The sequence below is a fragment of the Branchiostoma belcheri genome, unplaced genomic scaffold (assembly GCF_001625305.1).
Source record: "Branchiostoma belcheri isolate BF01 breed outbred unplaced genomic scaffold, Haploidv18h27 scaffold102, whole genome shotgun sequence".
NCBI lineage: Eukaryota > Metazoa > Chordata > Leptocardii > Amphioxiformes > Branchiostomatidae > Branchiostoma > Branchiostoma belcheri.
In genome coordinates, this window is record NW_017802403.1 from 891,983 (window position 1) to 914,943 (window position 22,961).

The 22,961-nt window shown below is 39.2% G+C and overlaps 2 protein-coding genes across 2 annotated transcripts; one reads left to right on the plus strand and one right to left on the minus strand.

The window, feature by feature from the left end:
* Window positions 1-2,660: 2,660 nt before the first annotated feature.
* Window positions 2,661-14,551, plus strand: LOC109475015 (DBH-like monooxygenase protein 1 homolog). The gene is made up of 12 exons (XM_019775549.1): window positions 2,661-2,942; window positions 5,725-5,871; window positions 7,461-7,643; window positions 8,131-8,217; window positions 8,834-9,028; window positions 9,700-9,802; window positions 10,407-10,573; window positions 11,042-11,227; window positions 11,679-11,738; window positions 12,540-12,673; window positions 13,277-13,460; window positions 14,230-14,551. The coding sequence occupies exons 1-12, from the start codon at window positions 2,661-2,663 to the stop codon at window positions 14,419-14,421; spliced, it is 1,920 nt and encodes a 639-aa protein (XP_019631108.1). The 3' UTR covers window positions 14,422-14,551.
* A 2,572-nt stretch (window positions 14,552-17,123) lies between these two features.
* Window positions 17,124-21,054, minus strand: LOC109474626. The gene is made up of 5 exons (XM_019774977.1): window positions 21,030-21,054; window positions 19,998-20,188; window positions 19,207-19,282; window positions 17,990-18,192; window positions 17,124-17,333 (listed from the first exon to the last, which is right to left on the minus strand). Exons 1-5 carry the CDS (start codon window positions 21,052-21,054, stop codon window positions 17,193-17,195), a joined length of 636 nt encoding a protein of 211 aa, XP_019630536.1. The 3' UTR covers window positions 17,124-17,192.
* Between the last annotated feature and the right edge of the window lie 1,907 nt (window positions 21,055-22,961).

A 22,961-nucleotide genomic window follows, 5' to 3' on the forward strand; every position in this document is an offset into this window, starting at 1 on the left:
ATTGTGGTCGTGAACATTGCATGAAAATACATGTATACGATATGTCATTTTTAAGGTACATAATACACTGATAATAATCGTGCAAATGATATTCGTGTTTGGAAGAAGATACCCAAAACAATCGAGTTATCTGATACATAGATTGTCTTGTTTGGAAAAGACAACAATTGTTTTAGAGTTAAAGACGTTTTAGCACGGTATAAAAAGGTAGCATAATTTGTAATAAAGCTAAAACTCAATAAGGGTGTCTGACATATAACTTGGGGAAATGGCAAATACACAGAATAGGCTGAATTGTTTCTAATTGTAATTTTAACATAATTAATGTAATAATAAGCTTAAAATGTGGCTGTATTACCTTGTGTATTAATAAACAAACTATAACACGATGAGTCTATGTTCAATAATGTTTTAATGGCACCTTTAGTTAGCTTGTTGAAATTAGGCTAACAACACAGGCCGACTCCGTACTGAGAATGGCTCATTCGTTATATGATAGCATGTTAATGTATCTGTTAATGCATCTGAATTGTAACCGACATTATTAATAATTTCTAATTGTTTATTGTCCTGTTGGGAAGGCTAGCCCTTTATAATAGCCTCCGGCTAGATGGGCAGTCCTGGTTGTATATATTCGTTTATACAGTTTAATAAATCAAATCAAACAGATAACGCAGAATTTTTATCACTTAATAACTGTCGTGATCATGACCTAATACAACCGTGCTTAAGCTATGTGTATGGCGTAAACTTGAATATTCAAATGCAGTTAATAATACACTAGAAATGGCCACACTCATATGAAAGCTTCAGTGTCTTTTATTGTGTATGGTATGTTTTTCAACTATAGTTTGCAAACAGCAATACGTAACGTTGCACATTTGAAATCATCTTAACGATGACAGTACTTTCAACGTAAACGTAAACTGCATGGAAACTTACATAAAACTGTGTTGCCCTGTTCACCATAGGTTTGCTACAAGAGCAAGAAATATACTGATTTCTTTTTAAATATTCTGTTGACCCTGTCATTGTTAGCGCCGCTTCTGTTAACATATTACTAGAAACACAAGATAAGAAGAGATAAGATAAAATTAATAACTGGTAGTTATCAAAAACTATGTCTGGAGCTAATAGACGTCCATGTATGTTCACGGACACAATATCGAGAACCGTGCCTGATCCTAACCACGGCGGTCTGTCACTAGGCCATTCATTCCCATTGCTGGGGGCGTTCGATAAAGTATCAGGTTACAAGACGCTATTTTGGGCTAATCGCAAAACATTTGAAAATAAACAAACTAGTGTCGAAGGGAAAATATCGTTGATATAAAATAAAATTATCGTCTTGACATACATTCAATTGTGATTTTTTGCGCTAAATGGATGATTTTTTCGTATTTCATTAAAAAGTCGATAATTTTCGGGATTTCGCAGCGTCATATTTTAGCCAATCACCGAGCAAACCTGGCTACACATATTACGCAAGATCACTGATTTTTATATTTTTCGACGACTAGGAATAAGACGAAAAATCGTGCTTTTGGGATTTTTTTAATTTCTGACTATAAGTATATTTTTTGTCGACAAATAGGTGAAAAAATCGAATTTTTGGGCTTTTTTAGGACTCAATTACCCATAATTCAAAATGAAACGCATGTTTCAAAAAATCCCAAAAGCACGATTTTCGGGACAACCGTGACAGTCATTTTGAGCCGTAATTGGGGTATGTTTGACTCTCCACGCTTCCAGGTTTGAACGAGTTTTGCAGACATGTCATATCTCCCAAAAGTGTGCACCGTGTATTCATAAAGGCGTAAAGAATCATTACAGCATTCAAGGTCACCCAAGGATACGACAGTAGCTTTGCTACATGTTACATGTCCACAAAAAAATGATAGCGGACATGTAGTGTCCTGGAAACTGTTTGAATCTATAGAAAAGTGTTGTTTTTTATCTGTTGCGAGTCACTCAGGCAGAAGGGCTTGTTTTGCCGCTTTATTGTAAATGACCGCATGTGACCCCGAAATGGAACGCGGGTTCGATTCGAATCGCCCAGATCGAACACGATCGAACACTGTTCGGATTCTATGAAATGTGGGAACTTTACAGCCCAGATTTTACCACCGTGAACCCTGATCCATTCAGCCATAGAACTAAATAGGCATTCAAGTGGAGAGGTAAAAACGCCATGATTACTGTACAGAAATATTAGTAGCCGTGATAAATTATTGAGTGAGTGAGTGAGTGAGTGAGTGAGTGAGTGAGTGAGTGAGTAAGAGAGTGAGTGAGTGAGTGAGAGAGTGAGTGAGTAAGAGAGTGAGTGAGTGAGTGAGTGAGTGAGTGAATGAATGAATGAGTGAGTGAGTGACCGAGCGAGCGACTCCAACACCAAATGGGGATAACCTTTGCGCACCGTAAACACCCTCAAAATGAGTACGGCTTTGTTAGCTTTTGGTTGTTTGCTTTTCGTTCACTACAAATGACTCATGTTTAAATGTGGCTTGAACCGACAGCTAGAACCTTTTGTTAGGAGCGTCCTGATAGTGGGGTCGTTACGGTCGGTTACTTTGGAGACACATACGTCATTCTTTGAGTATCAAAGAATCAACCATCGGCCATAAACAACTAGTTACATCAGTACAACTGCAGCAGACAAAATGGCCGGTGTTCTGTGTTTTTTCTGTGCTGTAGTTTCAGCTACAACTATTATATACGGTGTAAATTTTGTAGCAGCAGCTGACGATGGCTTCAGCCACCACGAGTCTCTGGACGAAGAAGGAAAGTTCCAGCTGTTCTGGAAGTTTGACGAGAATAAGATCGAGTTCGAAGCCCGGGTAGAGACGACAGGGTGGGTCGGCTTGGGTCTGTCTCCGAACGGAGGCATGCCGGGTTCTGACATCGTCATCGGCTGGGTTAAAGACGGGACTGCCCACCTCACGGTCAGTTCTATGTCTGCAAGCTATTTCTTGTAATAACCTGCTAGCCTGGGTACCAAACCTTGGGTCGGCTCGGCGGTAATTTTTCGGCCCCGGCCTTTACTAAGCACAGGTGAGTTATGCCACGGACCTATCTTCAGCTGGTTTCCCTGTATCCGCTGACTTCCTGTGTTACGCTTAGTCTTCTGTTGGGGCCGACGTTGTGAGCAAAGAAACCTACCCCCCCCCCCGAAGCGCGGTAATTAAGGCCTGGTTGGCGGCCCCAAACGCTCTCGGCGCCGAAGGGATAGCGCTGAGCTCACGGCGGTCTGGTTAACCAGGCTAGTAACCTGCCGTTACTTGTGAAGACTATAATCTATACCTGAATGGGTTAAGGTTTAGACTGGTATCCAGTCTGATCGTGGTTGGGGCCGCAAGAGCTCTGACCGGCCGCATCACATAGGTTTCCCGGTGTGTATTTCACGAGAAATTGGGGGATAGCCTTCCACGAACATCCCCCAAGCATACTGTCTCTTTTTTAGCGTAACACTCCTACCGGGACGGCCTGTTGCACTGGGCGGGGAAAGCTATTAGAGCCCCCGAAGGCATAACCTGCCTGGACACCCCAATCACGTAAGACTGGATACCAGGTTAAGGTCAGGCACGGTTCTGGATATAATAATCTCCGCATATGTAAGAACTAGGGATCAAAATTGACTAAATGTTCAAAACTGCCTAAAACATTTTATTTCATAGAATGACTCATTTTAAATGTTTAAATGTTATTTCGGGTATTTTGGAATGCTTATTTTGCGTTTGATTATTTGTTATTGATTAAATTCTTTTTTATCAGTATGGAGGCTAAAATTAGCAATGTGCTAGCATTGTCCCCCGTGTCTCTTACTTCATACGCCTTCCATTGCCTAAAATGTCAAACCCTGTAAAACTAGTACCATGTTGGTTGTAGAATATAGTATAATGCTAGAAGTAGATATAGTCTCACATACCACTGTATTTTTTTTCTTATGTTGTTCGTAACTGCAATTACCCCTCGGGCATGTATTTGCAATAAACTTTCTTTCTATGTTGTTTAAAAAAAACAGTTTGCCTCGGGCACGGTGCTGTGGACGCATGATCTGTAGAGGATTAAAGTACATAGGGTCTGTAAGCTACAAGGACTATGGAATTATTCGCGTTTAGGTCACCGTGTTATCAGTGTTATCAAAGCTCATCTAACGCAAGGGTCAACGTCCTCCCGGTTTATTTGCTCTGAAGTCATTGGGTTACATAACTCTATTTGAGGAAGGCCACACCGACATAATTTTATGGATGACCCCCAAACTAGTGCGCGCGGGCGAATAAAAAAAATCCGGCCAAAAATAAAAATGCTACTAAACCACAGGAATACAAAGCTGGTATTGTGAATTTGCGGCAGTACATACATAGCGGCTTTCACGGCAAGCCGGCACATGCTGGCTTTTTGCGGAATTTATTAATCGGCACTGTACGTATCTACTGAGTTCTGGAGTAGTGTAGCTTCGGTAGCCTGGGTGCCCGGCTCCGTTTGGTCGCTAACTACCATGGACTACCCAGGTCTAGAGCAAGGCCAGAGTCTCGCTGGACGTGACCTTTTTTTTTTTTTTTTTTTTTCCTTTACCGAACAGGCAAAAATCAATGGGCGCGTGGATGTCATCCATAAAATTAAGGCGGTCTGGTCTAACTATGTTCTGAGTACTTTGGCAGCGTAGTGAGGGCTAGCAAACATTAACTACGCATATAGCTATTTACCTACCACGGATAAGAGGCCTTAGAAATACCACAGTCACTGAGTAATGCTAAGAAAATGGATCACTATTAATTTTCTGATAGATGTACACCTATAAAGTGTTTTTTACCGTACCACCCCTCCCCTTCCCGTGATTCAGAATAACTAATCAAACAGCTAAAACAACGTAAGCTGTTTAATAAAAAGTAAAGTTTTAACAGAACGTTTTAGCCTAACTTTGGGTCTTGGTGCCATTAGGGGTAGGATGCAATATCCGTAAATAGTTTCATCAGGTTGGTAAGTAAAGAAAAGCAAAGAAGAGCAAAGAAACTCTATCTACACAACCAAGTCTTTTAATCAGCCGACGTTTCGGTGACCGTTTGTCACCTTCCTCGGGGCAATTCTGACTGGTTCACATTGCACTGCAGCACAGGTGTCGCTGTTGTAGATGCATTTCCAAACGTGAAGTATTTGCATATCTACACACATGAGCGGATATTTTTGACCGCATTGTATATACAGTTCCCTGTAACCACAGATAGGTGTAAATATTGATGTGGATAGCCGTTTTGTTCATTGTCCAGTGTTCTTATGCAATGTTCTATTGAATCAATTTGAATGTTATGTTGACGACTCATGGAATGTTTTTCTAACGCTACAAAACGCTACAATGCAGCGTGCAAAATACCTGGTTGCCCAGTTGCCCCGGACAACCAAATTTTACTTAGGGCAACCTTTTTTTGAACCTAGGTAGCCCAGTGCGCTACCTGAATATTAAGAATGCCCCCCCCCCCCAATCATGCCCACGTGGCTTGCACCACTGTATCCGGCAGATGCTTTTTTTTAATTTTAGGTATTAATTGCTATTACTAGTATCAGTTAACTAAAGGCTGTTAGAAATATTGACAAATGCTTATGTTTGTAATATTACTTAATTTGAGGAGTAGTTACCCAATTTTTGCCGTAGCTTACCCACTGGCAACCTGGTTCAAAAAAGTATTTTGTACACTGCAATGTCGTTACTAACATGTTATATTCCAGGACCGCTACGCTGAGGCAAAGGCACAGCCGCCTGTGGACGAGAGCCAGGACTGGGAGCTTTTGTCTGGGTACGAGAACGGGACTCACACCGTCCTGAGGTTCAACAGGGAGCTGACGACATGTGACGAGAAGGACCGCGTTATTAACGTGAGTAAGGCTACAGCAAGTACATTTTGTGGATGGCATCCTTAGCAGACTGCAAATCTAATGAGATAGGGCGAAAAAAACATGGCAGGCCAAAAAAAGGTTTCTACATTTTTAAATTCTATATCACGAACCTGGCTAAAAAATTAGAAATAATATACTTAAATGATGCAACTATTACAACAGGACATTTCTACACGACTGTAGACGCAGAATACAGTGGATGATGATGATGATGATTACAACATGTAGTGCTGCCAGCTATTATAACATGCTTTTTTTAACTGAAACGACTTTGTCAGAGCCTCGTCTTGTCTTATTAAATTAAAAAAAACAAATCCTATCAGATTGAACCTGGATATTCTAAACGGTACATTGTACGCGAAAGTAGGCAAATAGTCTACAACACCTAAATATAGCCAAATATAGCATATTTCAATAAAGATCCTGTTACACAAGTTTGACCTCTGACATCTCACCTCTGACAGACCTTGTATTTTGATTTCACTGTTACGTTTAACCCTCAACAGAACACCTTCCCGGACTGATTAATCTGTACACCTGGGGTCCGCGCGGACCCCAGAACAGTTTTTTGCTAATTTTTAGAAATTATCAACATGCTACCAGCTCCATTGTTTTGCAAACTGATGTGGGAACCTCTGTGTCCACATTACATACAAAAATCATACATTTTGAACTTTTTCTATTTTGTGGTGAAGAAAAGAAGACGAGAAGAAATACCCGATTTTTAAACCCATTTCAGACTGAAGGGGCTTTTGAGGCCCAACTTTGATCTCAGATAGCGGCTAAACGGCTTGCGCTAGAAGTATCAAATTTGGAGACCTTTCCTAAAATGTCTCTGGAAAAAAGTTCATATTAGTTTAATACTAGTAAGGTGATGTTTTTTTGTGTTGCCATGGCAACGGGTTTCTAGCAGGCAGTTTTTTTAAAAATAGAAGTAATTTTGGTTTAAACATAAAAATTTTCTGAGTTATATATTAAATTACACTTCTTTTCCAACATTAATAACATCTTACATAATTAAATATAAGTTAAATCATTTAAATATGCATAGAATATGCTAATTTGATGACGTCATTGGTCAAAATCCAATATGGCCGACTATATTATTAGCTCTGACGTCATATGACGTCATAATTACACCAAAGTTATTAAGATCTAATTCTATTACTACACCATTCTCTGAAAACTTGGTAGACATACGATGAGTGCATAAAAACATATAAAAACAGAAATAAGGTAATGTATAAGAACGCCAGTGTATCCATAATGATCGAAAGCCGGCTGGGGTCCGCGTGGACCCCAAAAGAAAATCAGATATAATTTTTTTTACAAATGGTAGAAACGGAGTTTTCTGCACTGTATTGAGAGACAACTTTGTGGGTGACAATTACCTAAAATTTCAGAAAGAAATCTTTAGAAACAAAAAAGATATTACAGAATATATGGTGCTGGGGTCCGCGCGGACCCCAGGTGTACTGTTTAGGGTTAAGGGACCACCCATGTGTCTTTAAGATGAAAAAATAAAATAAATAAATAAATTTTTACTATGTCATTTTTGTCGTGTTCAGGAGGACACCATGCGTGTTCTGTGGGCGTGGCATGACCAGGACCCGGCTGAAGACTCGGGAGAGAACGGCCCGGTCTACCACGGGGCGAACCGGGGGGCCAGGGCCACACTTCTCCTCAACAGGAAACTCATCGAGACGGCCACAGCAGGAACTACCTACTCACTGGATCTACTCATGAACAACGTAAGGGTTCGCCAAAAGGCAGTTACTCAGGCAACTGGATATAACTTTTAAACGTCAGACGTTTCAGCTAGTATCCACTAGCTTTCGTCAGTGAGTGAGAGACCAGAGGGGAAATGCAGTTTTATAAGTACAAGCTATTGATTTATATGCAAATAAAGTGAAGACAATTTTAGTTAGTGCTTATAATCCTGCATTTTCCCTCTGGTCTCTGGGCAGTGCAGACCATGAAATTGCAACATTATGTAACCCAACACCAGCCAACGTCAACAAATTATGTCATTGGCCAGGTCAGAGGTTAGCGTTTGGAACAGAAGAGGAAGAAACTGGGTAAAAAACAATATATTTTCCTTCGGTAAATATAATAAAGATCTTACATTTTTATGATTTATCATTATATCAAAAATTGCTTACAGCTTACTGTTGTCGTATCATTGCCACTTTTTAGTAGCGACCTCTGCATTTTGCAATGTTCTGTGTTTTGATCCAGGTCTTGGTTCCTGATCAGAAGGACACGACATATTGGTGCCGTGTGTTCGAGTTGCCAAAACTGGGCAGCAAACACCACGTTATCAAGGTATAGTATCAATATCATTGACATAAAGTCCATGAAGATTAGTCAGTTTTCCAAATGTTGGCATCCGACAGGGAATCAAACTGTTTTAATGTTTTTGTTTATTTCATCTGCTGCTAAATAGCTTTAGCGATGGAGAATAGTTTACTATTCTTTTGTAATAGAAAGTTTATTGCAAGTACTTGCCCGAGAGCTAATTACAGTTACAAACAACATAATAAAGAAAATACAGTGGTATGTGAGACTACATCTACGTCTAGCATTATACTATATTCTATAACATACATGGTACTAGTTTTACTGGGTTTGACTTCTTCTTTTTAGGCACTGGAAGACGAATTTACCCACTTCTTCTTTAATATGTGGGTTCTTTGATTTTAGTAGTAAAATTGTTTTTTTTTTTTTGTGGTAGGGAATGGTGGGGAAGTAAGGGAGGATTTTGGACACAGTGCTAAATAATTGTTTTCTGATGTCGTCATTTTTGTAACATGTCACAACCACTACCATGGCACAATTTGCAAGTTACACGATGAGATATCATGCATATCATTACAAGAATTGTCAAATGCTCTGCTTTCCGTCTTATAATATTTACATTTAATCTTATATCTTGTAACAGGTAGCACCTATCGTTACCCCGGGTAATGAAGGCGTGTTCCATCATGTGTTGATCTACAAGTGCAAAACGAACCCGAACATCACCATCACACCCTTGGAACATCCGGGACATGAGTGTCAATCTCCCAACATGCCTCAGGACTGGTATGGTTGCTACGAAGGGAGCCTCGTCATGGCATGGGGCATCGGCGGAGGGGTAGGTTCAGAGTAAGAAGTGGATGGAAGAATGAATGAATGAATGAATGAATGAATGAATGAATGAATGAATGAATGAATGAATGAATGAATGAATGAATGAATGAATGAATGAATGAATGAATGAATGAATGAATGAATGAATGAATGAATGAATGAATGAATGAATGAATGAATGAATGATTAAAGTTAAACGGACAAATAAATGAATACATTAAGGAGTAAATTAATGAATGGATGGATGGCTTTCTGTACTTAATCATTATCATCTGTACGTCGATGAAGGTTAGACATCTAGGCAATACGATACGCCAAAAAGCAGTTACTCAAGCAACTGGATATGATTTTGGAAAAATCGTCAGTGATGAAAGCTAGTGGATTCTAGCTGGAACGTCTGACCGTTTCCAAAATCATATCCAGTTGCTTGAGTAACTGCTTTTTGGCGTATCATCATTTGCGTATATCATAGGTGTATGACATGGCATATGTTAAAACCTATTTTTATAAAAGCTAGTAACGCAACACACAAAAATGCTTAGTTTTATGGAGTAATTTTGTCCGAACTGAGATAGACCTCGGCGACAATTTTGCATGTATCGGATGCAAAAACAACCCTACTGTAGTTGTTTATGCCTAAGTAAAAAACAACGATGTTTCTTGCCTCCCCTACAGGACGTGGTTTATCCCGAGCACGTTGGTTACCCCATCGATGACGATGAGAACGGGGGCCATCTGCTCATGGAGGTCCACTACGACAACCCGCAGCTGATGTCAGGTATGGAATTTTTTTGTTTTTCTTACAATTTATAAATAAAACTACTTTGAAAGCCTTTCAACCTATGTAGACGGGGGGGGGGTAAAAGTGCCCGCGCTAATTTGATGTCGTATAACGTCCGAACGGCTTGCCGTTGGGCCACCGAACCAAAATATTGTTGGCAACAATTTCAAAGCAGTTAGCTAGGATGATAAGTTTTCGTGTTGCCATGGCAATGGGTTTCTTTTTTTTCAAATATCAGTTATTTGGGCTTAAACGATGAATTTTTAGGATTTAATGTTAATTTACACATGCTATATAAAGTTACTAACATCTCATATAATTTAATGTAATTTTATTAATAAATATACATAATTTATGCTTATTTTATTAAGTCAATGGCCAAAATCCAAGATGTTGGACCATATCATTAGATCAGGTTAATCCGAGCTATTTTTCTTAAAAGTTCATCACTACTTCGATTTTCTTTGCATAAAGGTTAATTTGAACCTATTTAGTCTATTTGCAACGTATTGGAGTAAATACGTATGCGTAGTACTATACATTATTTGTTATTAATGTTATTCTGTCAAAATAACATTAAATCTTACACACACGTCCACAGGAATTCACGACAGTTCCGGCGTCAGAATGACGTACACACCTGACCTGAGAGATAACGATGTAGGAACCTTTGTGGTCGGCGTGATTGTGAACAAATATCACGTCATCCCTCCTCATGCCGTGGACTTTACATCTGTCGGGTTCTGCAACTCACAGTGTCTAACCGCAGTGAGTACTAGCCTTTACCAGGCTTGGGGAGGCGGCTGGTAAGAGTAGAAATCGGCCAGATAGAGAGATAAGCATGCCAAGGGAGTTTGTCCATTGAGAGAACATTTGAGGGAACTGTGTCTACAATCCGATGTGAACCAGTCAAAATTGCCCTGAGGAAGGTGTCAGATGGTCACCGAAGCAAAACACTTTGTTGTGTACTCAGTAACCTACCAACCTGATGAAACTATTCACGGATATGTTTTTTAATCATTATTGTAAATTTTTAGATTTTTTTCTCCAATTCTGTATAATGCGTTTCCTTTTCTAAAGGCCTCATCTTGTCCAACACGTAGAGATCGCTGCACAACCAATTTTACTTGTACGTCGGTGAAGACATTCAAGATACGTTGAAGCGTCTGACCATTTCCAAATCCATATTCAGTTGATTGTCAATGAGTAACTATGTTTGACCTATTTTACCGGTAGTTTTTAGAGGAGCTCGGTGAACCCATCAAGATTATCGGGGTTATGTTGCATTCTCATCTGCTGGGCGTCAGACTGAACACCAGGCTGATCCATGAAGGTGTGGAGACAGTCATCGCGCAAGATGACAACTATGACTTCAACCTGCAGAACACCAGGATGCTGCAGGAGGAAGTCACTGTCTATCCGGTATAATATGTTATTCATTTTTATCATTTTATAATTTATAATAAACCTGCAGAACACCAGTGTGCTAAAGGAGGAAGTCACTGTATGCTATGTTATTTTTTTTTATAATTAACGTGTTTCCTTCAGGTAAATAATCAATTAACTGACCAGTTTTCCCAAAAGTGGCATTCTTTATTCTGAATTGACTTTAATATTAAATTTAAAGCTTTGAAGAAGGGGAAAAGATATACTGCAACTTTAAAGTATTAACAATTAGATCTTAAATGTTTTTAATTGACCACTTGATAGTAATTTAAAGCTAGCATGTATTTCTATAAAACATTTGCATATTTAACTATGGTGTGTACTTTTGTTTGTAATCATAAATGTATTCCATGTATGTTCAAATATAATTATTTCTACCAGACCGAAATTTTCCAGTAATGGGTTAAGTCTGTACTATAATTTACAGGGAGACACTCTGATTAACGAGTGCATCTACAACTCAGCACACAAAGATACTGTCACATATGTAAGTAGAGTTCCCTTTTTCTTCAACATTGGCCGTATAGTTAATTGCATTAACCCTTGTCCTGCTGGCCATTCTGGCCTATACATGCTCCCTGTACTGGGGTTTCCAGACCCTACTGATATACTGGTCTCACTTATTATACATGGCTTCCAAAAGTAACCTAGTACAAGCAGTCATAGCTAAATAATGGTAATAATGCAATAAAATGCCTTTCTTATGAAATTCATGTATTATGATACTCAAAGTCACATGAGACTACAACATTCCTGACAACATCAGAAGTATATAGCAGACAAAAAATTCACCCAAGTACGACTACAGGTAAGTTTATGACTACATGCAGGCTCTCCTAAGTACTGAACTGCCTACCCAGCTGAAAAGGTGATCCACTAAAACATAGTATTCTCCTTCTTGTAGCTTTACAAAAGATTCTACACATACTTGTGATACATGAAATGAAAGCCTACTTCTTGTATTTTTTCGAGAGGATTGTTAACATATTGATAAAAGTACATTATGGAGATAATAACTATTCCTGTGGCCGCCGAGATTTTCTCATGTGCTCCCTGTATGCGGGAGCCGAGATAACGCACTCGGTTTTCTGGTATCCCATACATGGACGTGAATTTGTAGCGTATAGTAAAGCTACGCTGTAATTTTTTAAAAATTTTCCTTTAAAGAAGGTTACCTTGCAAATTAATACCTGGTGCCAAACGAAATACATAAATGTCAGAAATATACATCGACAATTTTATTATTCTGTTTATTTTTCTGTTTAATTGTTTGTTTGTTTTTTTCTAGGGTGGACTGGGTACACCAGATGAGATGTGTGAGAGCTTCTTCCTGTACTACCCGAGGTTTAACATGAATATATGCGAAAGCATGCCTAACATAGACCATACCGTTCGCTTCGCTGGAGTTGAGAGCTTTGAAATGTGCGTATTAAAATCAAGCACTCCTCACACTGTAATAAATTGTAATTAAGTTGTTGAATATATGTTTTTCCTTGTTTTTGCAATCTTTTTAACACCTGCGTAATACGTGTAAGCCTGTAAATAAATTATTGGTTGTGATCAATATGAAATGCCTTAATTCATTATTCAGACAAGACAAGTGGCACATAAATGTAGTTTGCCACTGATAGGCTTTCAAATGTATTTAAACAAGCGTAGGTATATTTCTGTATTTATATAAAATGACGTATGTCCCGGACATTAAGGTCCATAACCATACATTCATCTATTCAATGGTCGAGACCTCAGTAAGTACATAGTAACATGACAAGTAGCACTAAGATGAGCGTTGTCTTTGTGTTTGAAGTTGTAAATGTGTAATTCCCTGGTATTTGCAATGTCTAGTGTAAGGTTGCTTCGTAGTTTGAGTTTATCAGGAAAAATGTTCTTTTGTGACTTTCAAATATTTGAAATGAGATTTTAAACAGTTCAGATGACATTGCCCCAACACGTAGTGTTCTTAAGTGCATATTTAGCCTTATTCTTTAAGTGGCAATTAATTCTTTTGTCATTTTGTGTTTACAGTCAATATGACAATTATTGGGATGTCCAAATCACCGCACCAGAACACATGGTTAACAAGACCTACAAGGAGGTGATGGAGGCAGTTCCGTGGTCTCGCGAGAAAGCACGAGACTTTTCCGAACACCTCATGAATTCAACATTCTACTCGTATTGCGCCGGAAGTGCGGAGTCCAACGTTGACACTGTAAGACCATTTTTCCCTATTCATTCGGAGATACGCCGGTACATTTAAGATATCCCTTTTTTAAAAAGCACACAAGACTTTTCAACCTTGATCCATTTCCATTTGGAATCACTTTATTTCTAGGACTTTAACATTGAGAAACGACCCAAATACGTGAACAAATTTCTGATCACTCTCTATCGGATTCGTTAAAGAATCCGATCGGGATATCCACTACTAAAGAGCATCTAACCTCGCATAAGCATTGTTGGCCTATGGTGTATGTTTTGGGAAGTATCTCTGTATAATAAAATGACGAATGACCATACTAACAAAATGTAGCCAATGAAACGTCTGATACCTTTCAAAACCTATCGGGTTGCTTGAGTAATTTTTTTTTCTTTTGTGTCACATTTTTTGGATGTCTGACATTCATCAAAGTGTTCTGATGACAGTCTCTTTTCCCTAAAATAAATCATGTAAATGTAGTATATTTATGTTTACCAAGGAAAACATATTATTTTTACTCAGTTTCTTCCCCTTCTGTTCCAAACACTAACCTCTGACCTGGCCAATGACATGATTTGTTGACGTCTGTCACCATGGTGACTGGTGTTGGGTTACATAATGTTATAATTACATGGTCTGCTCCACTCCTGTCACATTACATACTCGTAGTACAAGTATATGAATGTGTTTGAGTAAAAATTAACAGGGCAGACCATGTCCGAAGGTGAACATTATGCATTTGCTTTGCAAATGTTACTTATCTAGTTTTCCATTGAAACAGGCCGCCTTGGAACAGCCTGCCGCCTCCTTCCCACGCGGAGTCAGACTGACGGCGGAAGACGTCTGTAGCCTGACCGCTACACCGACTCCTGGTCCCGTCGGCGGGTCTACGGCACTACAGGCCCATCAAGCTGCAGTTCACATCCTGCTCGCATGTCTTGTGGCGCTCGTGCTTAATGTGTTGGCAGAGTAACGTTTACTGGCACTTTGAAATGATCCAGAATGACAAAGAAAACGAATTTATTTTTAGGGCATAATGTCAAGAAATGTGTTTCAAAGAAATCAATAAATAGGAGATTGTAAAGTTACGGACATCCTTTTATTTAAATCATTGCATTGTGAAAAAGGAGGGAATCGTCTACATGGCTGTGTTTGTTTTGTTTTTTTTAAGTTTTTTTGTTTGGTGAGGATCTTCATAATGTGCCAATTTAGACGAAGAAAGGATAAGGATTGTGGATAGGGATGAAGGGGTTTGAGAGTGAGGCACCCGATCACTGTAGCGTAGCCGAGGTCTTTACCACCCAATTCTTATCAATCACCTAGGCGAGAGTGGAAATATATAATGGTTGTCTGCAGTCACCACATGACATTGAAACGGTGTCACTTTAAGTGGTGGTGTCAAATGAAGTCTTTTTTTCGGTTTAAATTTTATTGATAGTTTTTTTTTAAATGTGTTGTATTTTCAAACTAAACTACAATACGTTTTTCAATAGATAGATACTACAAGTCAACACTACAGTTAGTGTCCTGTCCCCTGTAAAATGGTATGGTCCAAAAAGTGGTCGGTAATTCTAATAATCAGCTCCTTTTGAGGTTACGGCCTGTTAACCAATGGGAAATGAAGCCTTAACATCTGAGGCATCTAACGTCTTAACATATGAGGTTATTATAAGTACCGACCATGAATTCAATATTCTGACACCGTATACACTTTGAAGTTGAATTACGTGCATACTACTGTCCAGTTAATTGCATCATATATATTAACTATACTTAACCATACCTAGACGGGGGGGGGGGGTAAAAGTGCCCGCGGCAACTTTGATGTCACCTAACGTCTGAACGGCTAGCCATAGAACGACCAAACTTGGTGACTTTTCCTAAAATATTGTTGGCAACAATTCTCTATCGTTGGAATAAGATAACAATTTTTTGTGTTGCCATGGCAACGGGTTTCTGACAGGCATTTTTGCTAAATTTAGTACTTTTTGTTTCAACAATAGAATTTTATGGGTTTTATGTCAAGTTACTCATGGTTTCTAATATTAATAACATCCCATATAATTTTATGTAAATTTTATCATTAAATATGCATAATTTATGCTAATTTGATGACGTCATTGGCCAAAATCCAAGATGGCGGACCATATCATTAGAGCAGGTATATACGGGTTATTTTCATTAAAATTTCATCAATACTTCCATTTCTTTTTACGAAAAAGGTTTGAATGAAGGTGTTTAGTATGTTTACAATGTATTTTAGGCTTTATCATGAAAAAAAACTTATTTTTAGAAAATTCAAGATTGATGATCCAAGATGACGGATATCTTAAATATGCATGACGTCATTTCATGACGTCACCGGTGTTGCTATGGGCAACATAAGACTTAGTACACACTAATATTCTGTCATAAACACTTTTGGTAAAGTTATGTTGTATACCAGGGAGGTTTTCAGGGAAAAACCTATTTAGACGGTTTTGGCCAATAAAATCACATTAATGACGTCATAATGACGTCATATTACGTCATAACGACATAAAAATTGTAGATATGATAAATTTTCACTAGTACACCATTCTCTGAAAATTTGGTGGTCATACGACATACCGTTCGCGAGTTCTTAGGGGGGGGTCAAAAGAGCCCCCCCCCGGTCCCCCCATGTCAAAAAAAGCCCGGTCTAGGTAGGGTTAATGGTAATACCAGTTCAGAAAAGAAAAAAAATCACACATTCAAGTACCAGAGTTAACCGGGAGTTGAGGTGTTCAAAAACTCATTCTTTCTTAGAGCTACATTTTTGTATCGCAGAGTAGAACTCGTTGTCAACGTCACCAAGAACAGTAGGGGCATTAATATTGGGTAGCTTTAAACAATGTTTAAAGTTAGGTGTTTAAGGGTTAGGTGTAACAAGTCGTACGGTGTAACGTAGCCAGCTGCCGCCGCGCCGTGTGCTTGCGAAGCTGGTATGCTACGCCGAAGGACGGCTATACCTGCTATACTGATACTGATACAGATCATAAACCTTACATCCACGCTAATTCAATAAACAACTAAGAAATACCCAAATCACGTCACACCATTACCCGTAGAATCATACCATTGACTATGACAATGAACACCATTCCATATTCACGCCCTACATGGGCCAAATCCACAACGTTAGATAACTGAGGTACACGTGTAGGAGAAAAAAGTGCCACTCTACTGTGTTACGTCTATATCTACAAGATCTCGTCTCTCTTTCAATGCATAGCAGCCCACACACCATCACCTTAGCAATTATTTTTGTCATTGCTGAGACTAAGGCCACAGGAAATAATTTTTATGGATGACATCAGCGCGCGCATTAATTTCTGATTTCGGGGGAAAAAACAAGATATCTTGTTCGTTCTGACAGTGGTCACCATGCCAAAAATGGGCAAAGATGTCTGTTGCCATGCCTGAAGGTGGATGGCAGATAACTATAAAGAGAGGAGACAAGAAAAGGCTCTGAATTAATGTTTTTTTTCTTACTTTGATGAAGTGATATGTGATGTTGGCTGTGTATGTGCGATGTTTCCACTGAATCAAAACCATTTGTACAGTGATTGAGTCAAAATTGTAAAATGTAGGAACCTTGTTTTTTTTTCGCCCGTCTGCTGGGGATGTCATCCATATAATTTACTTGCTGTGGCCTAAGAATTATGCTCATGATCTACAGGTGATACATTTCTGTCGTATCTGGACCGAATAAAAAAACAAAAACTACGAATAGTAACAGTAGTGGAGTCGGTGGTCCCTGCTTCCACCGTCGTCGTACGGATACGCCCCCTGGCGACGGTTTTTATTATCATCATCTTCATCATCCCAACGGAAGAACTCCTCTCTGACATTCATATCAGCAACCTGCAAACGAAAAAAAATAAAATATCTATCATACTATGTTTAATTTTCCGTAGCCCTTACTGTAAGCATACTGTTGAATATGTTGCGACAGTATGGGATCTTTATACAAAGAAAGACAAACTGTTACAAGAATTAAAGGACTCCATAACTCCATGTAATATGCAGAGCATTTAGGGGGAATTGTCTCATAAGTTCATAATTAAAATAATCTAATCTGGATTTTTTATGGTCTTCTTGACTTAAATTACAATATTTGGGTGTGAATATGTAACCTTTGGCAATACATGTTGTATTTCATTTCAACACGTCTCATGAATTATGTAAATGGTAATTTTAGCATTATATATAGTGATGTTTCAGTTAAATTTAACATGTCCAAATATATAATTGTCATCATTTACAATCTCAGAAATTTTATCTTGATTATGCAAATTAGGTTACTATTTGGATAATTGGTATCTGTTGATGTTCCACCTGGCATAGATTACATTTATTACATGTACATATACCACTATTTCCTGCTTTATAATTATGCAAATGGAGTCTTTGGGTTGACATGTTTGAAGAGGTGATATTAACCTGTTATGTCAATCCTTCCACGAATGTGGTAAATCGTCATTTAAAAAATTATTAATCAAGTGTGACCCAATCCTCACCCTCTGACAGCCCTGTCTGTAGCGGAAGAGGTAGAACGGACTGCCGGTAGGTAGAGAGATGGGGCTGCTGGCGCTCCCGTCGTTACGGCAGCAGTATCTGATCAGGGTGTTCCCGTTGTAAATCCCGTCAGGCAGTACACCACTCCGATAGTTTCCGTTGTCGTCGTCTTCATCGTCCCAAAAGAGCTCACCTGATTGGAAACCTAAAAAAACAAACACAACATCCCAGTTTACACTTATCAGCGTATTCTTCTTTTCGGCAAACTTTCAAGGGTAGTCGGACACATTTTGGACGTAAATTCCTTATCTGATAGTTCTTTAAAATATCTTTTACTCTTTTACTTTACGGATATCCTTTTGCAGTTTTGAGGCTAATTGTAAAATTAAGAGCTTTACCCAGAATTTCATCAACAAAATGTAGGTATCTGATTAATCTTTTCGACTTCAATTATTCTACTCGTATCCTATCAGTAATTTTATGGGGTAGGGTTTGGGACTTGCGCTCGTTGAATTCCATTCACTAAACCCCAATTAGCTTGTTCAGATTTTGTATATTTGTTTATTTGTCCATGTAATCAGTATATCTCTGTTTAATCATTTTGTGTAGATTTCGCCGTTAATATAAGTTCCATGGAACTTGAGTGCGACGTCATCTTGTATGTATTTATGTTTTTGCTGTTTTCATAAAAAATACAACATCCGTATTACCTTTGCAAAGAAGGTTGCGTTCAGAATTATTCACTGAACAGCGCAAGCAGACCTCAATTCAATGATGTATATAGCTATGAAAGTTGGAACGTGTTTATCTGCCAACGCCATTGTTGTTTTTTTTTACTGATAGGTAACATAAATTTGGGTCAGATGGAAACTTTCCTTTCTATTGCTTTATGTTTTTTTCTTGGTTGCCACCAGCGACATTATTTAAGAAGCGGGCGGAAACTACGTACGAACGATGGTACTCAGGCTAATACATCACTTCATCAAAGTAAAAGACAAAACATTAAATCAGAGCCTTATCTGGTATCCTCTCTTCATATTTATCTGCCACCTTCCGGCATAGTATCAGACATCTTTGCCCATTTTTAGCATGTTGACCACTGTCGGAAGGCAACAAAATTTGTTTTTCAAAATAAGGCGAAAATAAATGCGCGCGCTCATGCCATCCATAAAAATTACTTGCTGTGGCCTTTATTAATACGATTATTAACAATACGTACCTGGCGGGCACGAGCTTTTCTTGAAGATACAGTAACTACCACTTTGCCAGCTCCCAGATCCGTCACTTGAGATAGTCTACAGAGAACGAAAGAAAATCATATTTAATACAACATCGGACGATACATGCAGGGTTCAAAATACGTTTTCCTCGGGTGGCCCGATAGGCAACTTAAGCCACAAGTTCGGTTGCCTATACCAATATTTCAGGTTGCTGTCAACACCGACTTTTAATTTCAGAAGACAGGCAGTAAACCAGGAAACATGTTAAAGTATCGTTCGCACGCTAGCCGAAGCGGGACACAGTGTATTTCAGAAGCCTCAATTAATTAAACGCTTTGTATGAAATAGAACAGGTTACGTATATACTCTGTGAAAACTTCTAAGAAACGTTGTATCATTTCTTATGAACCTTGAAAAACCATGTATTTTATATCTATATGCTCGTACATCTATAACTGCGTCAAGAAGCTAGAAGTTGAACATGTAAATAGTTGATCACTTCAGTATTTATAGTTTAAGTGTCATTGCTGCATCCTTTTCCTTGTCTATTCATGACATGTACTTAGCTTGTTAGAGCACAAACGTACGATAAAGGTTATTTATTCATTAGTTCGTTCGTTCGTCCGTCCGTCCGTTCATTCATTCATTCGTTCGTTCGTTCTTTCATTTGTTCGTTCATTCATCCGTTCGTTCGTCCGTTCATTCATTCATCCGTACATTCATTCATTCATTCATTCATTCATCCATTCATCCATTCATCCATTCATCCATTCATCCATTCTTCACCCACCTTCATGCAGAATTTTTGTAGCATGTCGCCCCTCCAGAATCCACCATCAAAATGCAGGCCGTGTGTCCATTGGTTGCTGGCGTCGTCGTCTTCGGTGTCATGCTTACGGACGCCCGTACGCCAGGTCACGCCTGCCGCCTCGGGACAGCCTGTATTCGTCCGGGGTAGACCGTAGGTACCAGTCGGCCACTCTGTGTGAGAGAGTTACCAGGTTAAGCCTAGATCACAATTCAACCAAGGGGCCCGCTCGGCGGGTTTTCGGCCTGTTATTTGGCACTACCGAACGGGACCTGGACGGAGACCGGCGGGCTTCCCGACGGCTGCCGGCCTATTTTTGGCCCCACGCGGTCGCAGAATTGTCGCCTAAACGCCGGTCGGAGCACAACCAGGCCCCGACAGGGAGCCGTAAAAAGGATCATTTAATTGTGACCCTGACAGACGGCGAACGCTCGGCTTCATGACGCCGGCAGCCGGCAGATATGTCTAATTTATTATCTAACCAGTTCCAGGTATATTTTAGGACAAGTCACCTAGCATATAGCCCAAGCCGTTCAGGTGCTATCTGAGATAAAAGTGGGCGCAGGCCTCAAAAGCCTTTCTTATGCTGGGGTCACATTTCCAAAACGGGGCCCGGCCGGATAGTTTTATGAAACGAACACTATGATATAAAAGACAACAAAGCACAAAAAAGGCGGCAGAATTGATAATTGAAACTCTTTGCGTATATTACTGATGTAAATTATTTGTTTTTCGTTAATCGAAGCAGCCTGGCCGATCAAAAAAAAAAAAAAATCAAAGAACCTACATCTTATAGAAGAAGTGGGTAAATTCGTCTTCCATTGCCTAAAAAGAAGAAGTCAAACCCAGTAAAACTAGTACCATGTATGTTGTAGAGTATAGTATAATGCTAGACGTAGATATAGTCTGACACACGACTGTATTTTCTTTCTTATGTTGTTTGTAACTGCAATTAGCCCGCGGGCATGTATTTGCAATAGACTTTTATATTAATAATACGATATTAGCTCCTACCTCTTGCCTCTTGTAGTCGACTCATGACCGTGCTTACGATTTCTTCCGTAAGCGCTGCCCTACATGCACCACACGGCGAATTCACTCTCAGATCCTCCTGCTCTTGGGCTAGACTGACAGTCCTGTTCTCCACACTTCCCACTCTCAAAGAAATGGAATTCACCATTCCCAGCATTTGCGATCTCTCGTTCTTGTTACTGAGAACCGCCTCCGAGTTTTCGTTGGTTGTATTGAGGACTGCCTCCAACCTCCCGTCTAGAGCCAGAACCTTAGGGTCCATCGTCTTGACTATATCGTCTTCCAGTCGTCCCTGGCTCTCCTTGTACTTCCTCTCAATGGTGAGGATTCTCTTGCTGTTGTCATTGACTTGTTGGCGAATGGTATTCATCATGCCTGTAGGAGAGAAAATGGTACAGAAAAAAAAAACATTTACAGCCAAAATTGCAGTATCTGATATCTTGGAATCGACGTATTCACCAGTTTTTTATCCCCAGAATGCAATGCGAAAATACGAGGGTAACCCTCATTTGCATAGGACTAGAAGGCATCGGAATGATCCTGTTGACGTTACACAGCTTGCTTTTCTCTGTGTTTTGCCGTGTTGGAGCATTTTATGCTCAACATTAACCCTACCTAGACCGGGGGGGGGCTAAAAGTGCCAGCGGCAACTTTGATGTCACCTAGCGTCTGAACGGCTAGCCGTAGAGCGGCCAAACTTGGTGACTTTTCCTAAAATATTGTTGGCAACAATTCTTTATCATTGGAATAAAATAATAATTTTTTGTGTTGCCATGGCAACGGGTTTCTGACAGGCATTTTTTGCTAAATTTAGTACTTTTTGTTTCAACAATAGAATTTTATGGGTTTTATGTCAAGTTACTCATGGTTTCTAATATTAATAACATCCCATATAATTTTATGTAAATTTTATCATTAAATATGCATAATTTATGCTAATTTGATGACGTCATGGGCCAAAATCCAAGATGGCGGACCATATCATTAGAACAGGTATATATAGGTTATTTTCATTAAAATTTCATCAATACTTCCATTTCTTTTTCCAAAAAAGATTTAAATGAAGGTCTTTAGTATGTTTACAATGTATTTTAGGCTTTATCATGAAAAAGAACTATTTTTAAAAATTCAACATTCATGATCCAAGATGGCGGATATCTTGACGTCATTTTATGACGTCACCGGTGTTGCTATGGGCAACATAAGACTTAGTACACCATAATATTCTGTCATAAACACTTTTGGTACAGTTATGTTGAATACCATTTAGTTTTCAGGGAAAAACCTCCTTAGGGGGGCACACCCCAGTTTATTTTGGGTCTCAATTCGATTCTGCATACCCTCAACTCTAGCGACCGTCTCTTTCAGGAAATACCTCTTAAGCCAAAACACTCTGTTTGCAAATGAAGGATATCCCTCTAGCTACGAGAACAATAGAATATCAATTTCTTTCACCTCTCACATTTTAGTAAATTTTAGGGGGAAAAAGAATTTTTTGATGAAAAATGATGCCAAAAATTGGCTATTTTCACGTGTGATTAAACCCATCACCCAGATTTTAGCCACCGATATGACTTATATGGTCGGAAAGAGAAAACCCTTATGTATTATTAAGAAAAGTATAAAGAAAATCCTAACACTGAGATTATCACAATAGCCCGTCGCGCGAGGCATAGCGACAGCACCCCCAGAACGCATACAAGGCATATTTAGGTCAAACCGAAGCACCGCGCTCAGGGCGGAAGGACACCCGGAAGTAAGCCTCGGGCCCGAAATCAATTTTCACCCAAAACACGCCACTTCTTACACTTTCCAGCCATGTTAGTAGTTAATACCATTTTGCAGCAGATTATGAGAAATGTAAACTCAAACATTAACCATCGGAACCCCTTCGTCACTTTTTTCCGCGCACTA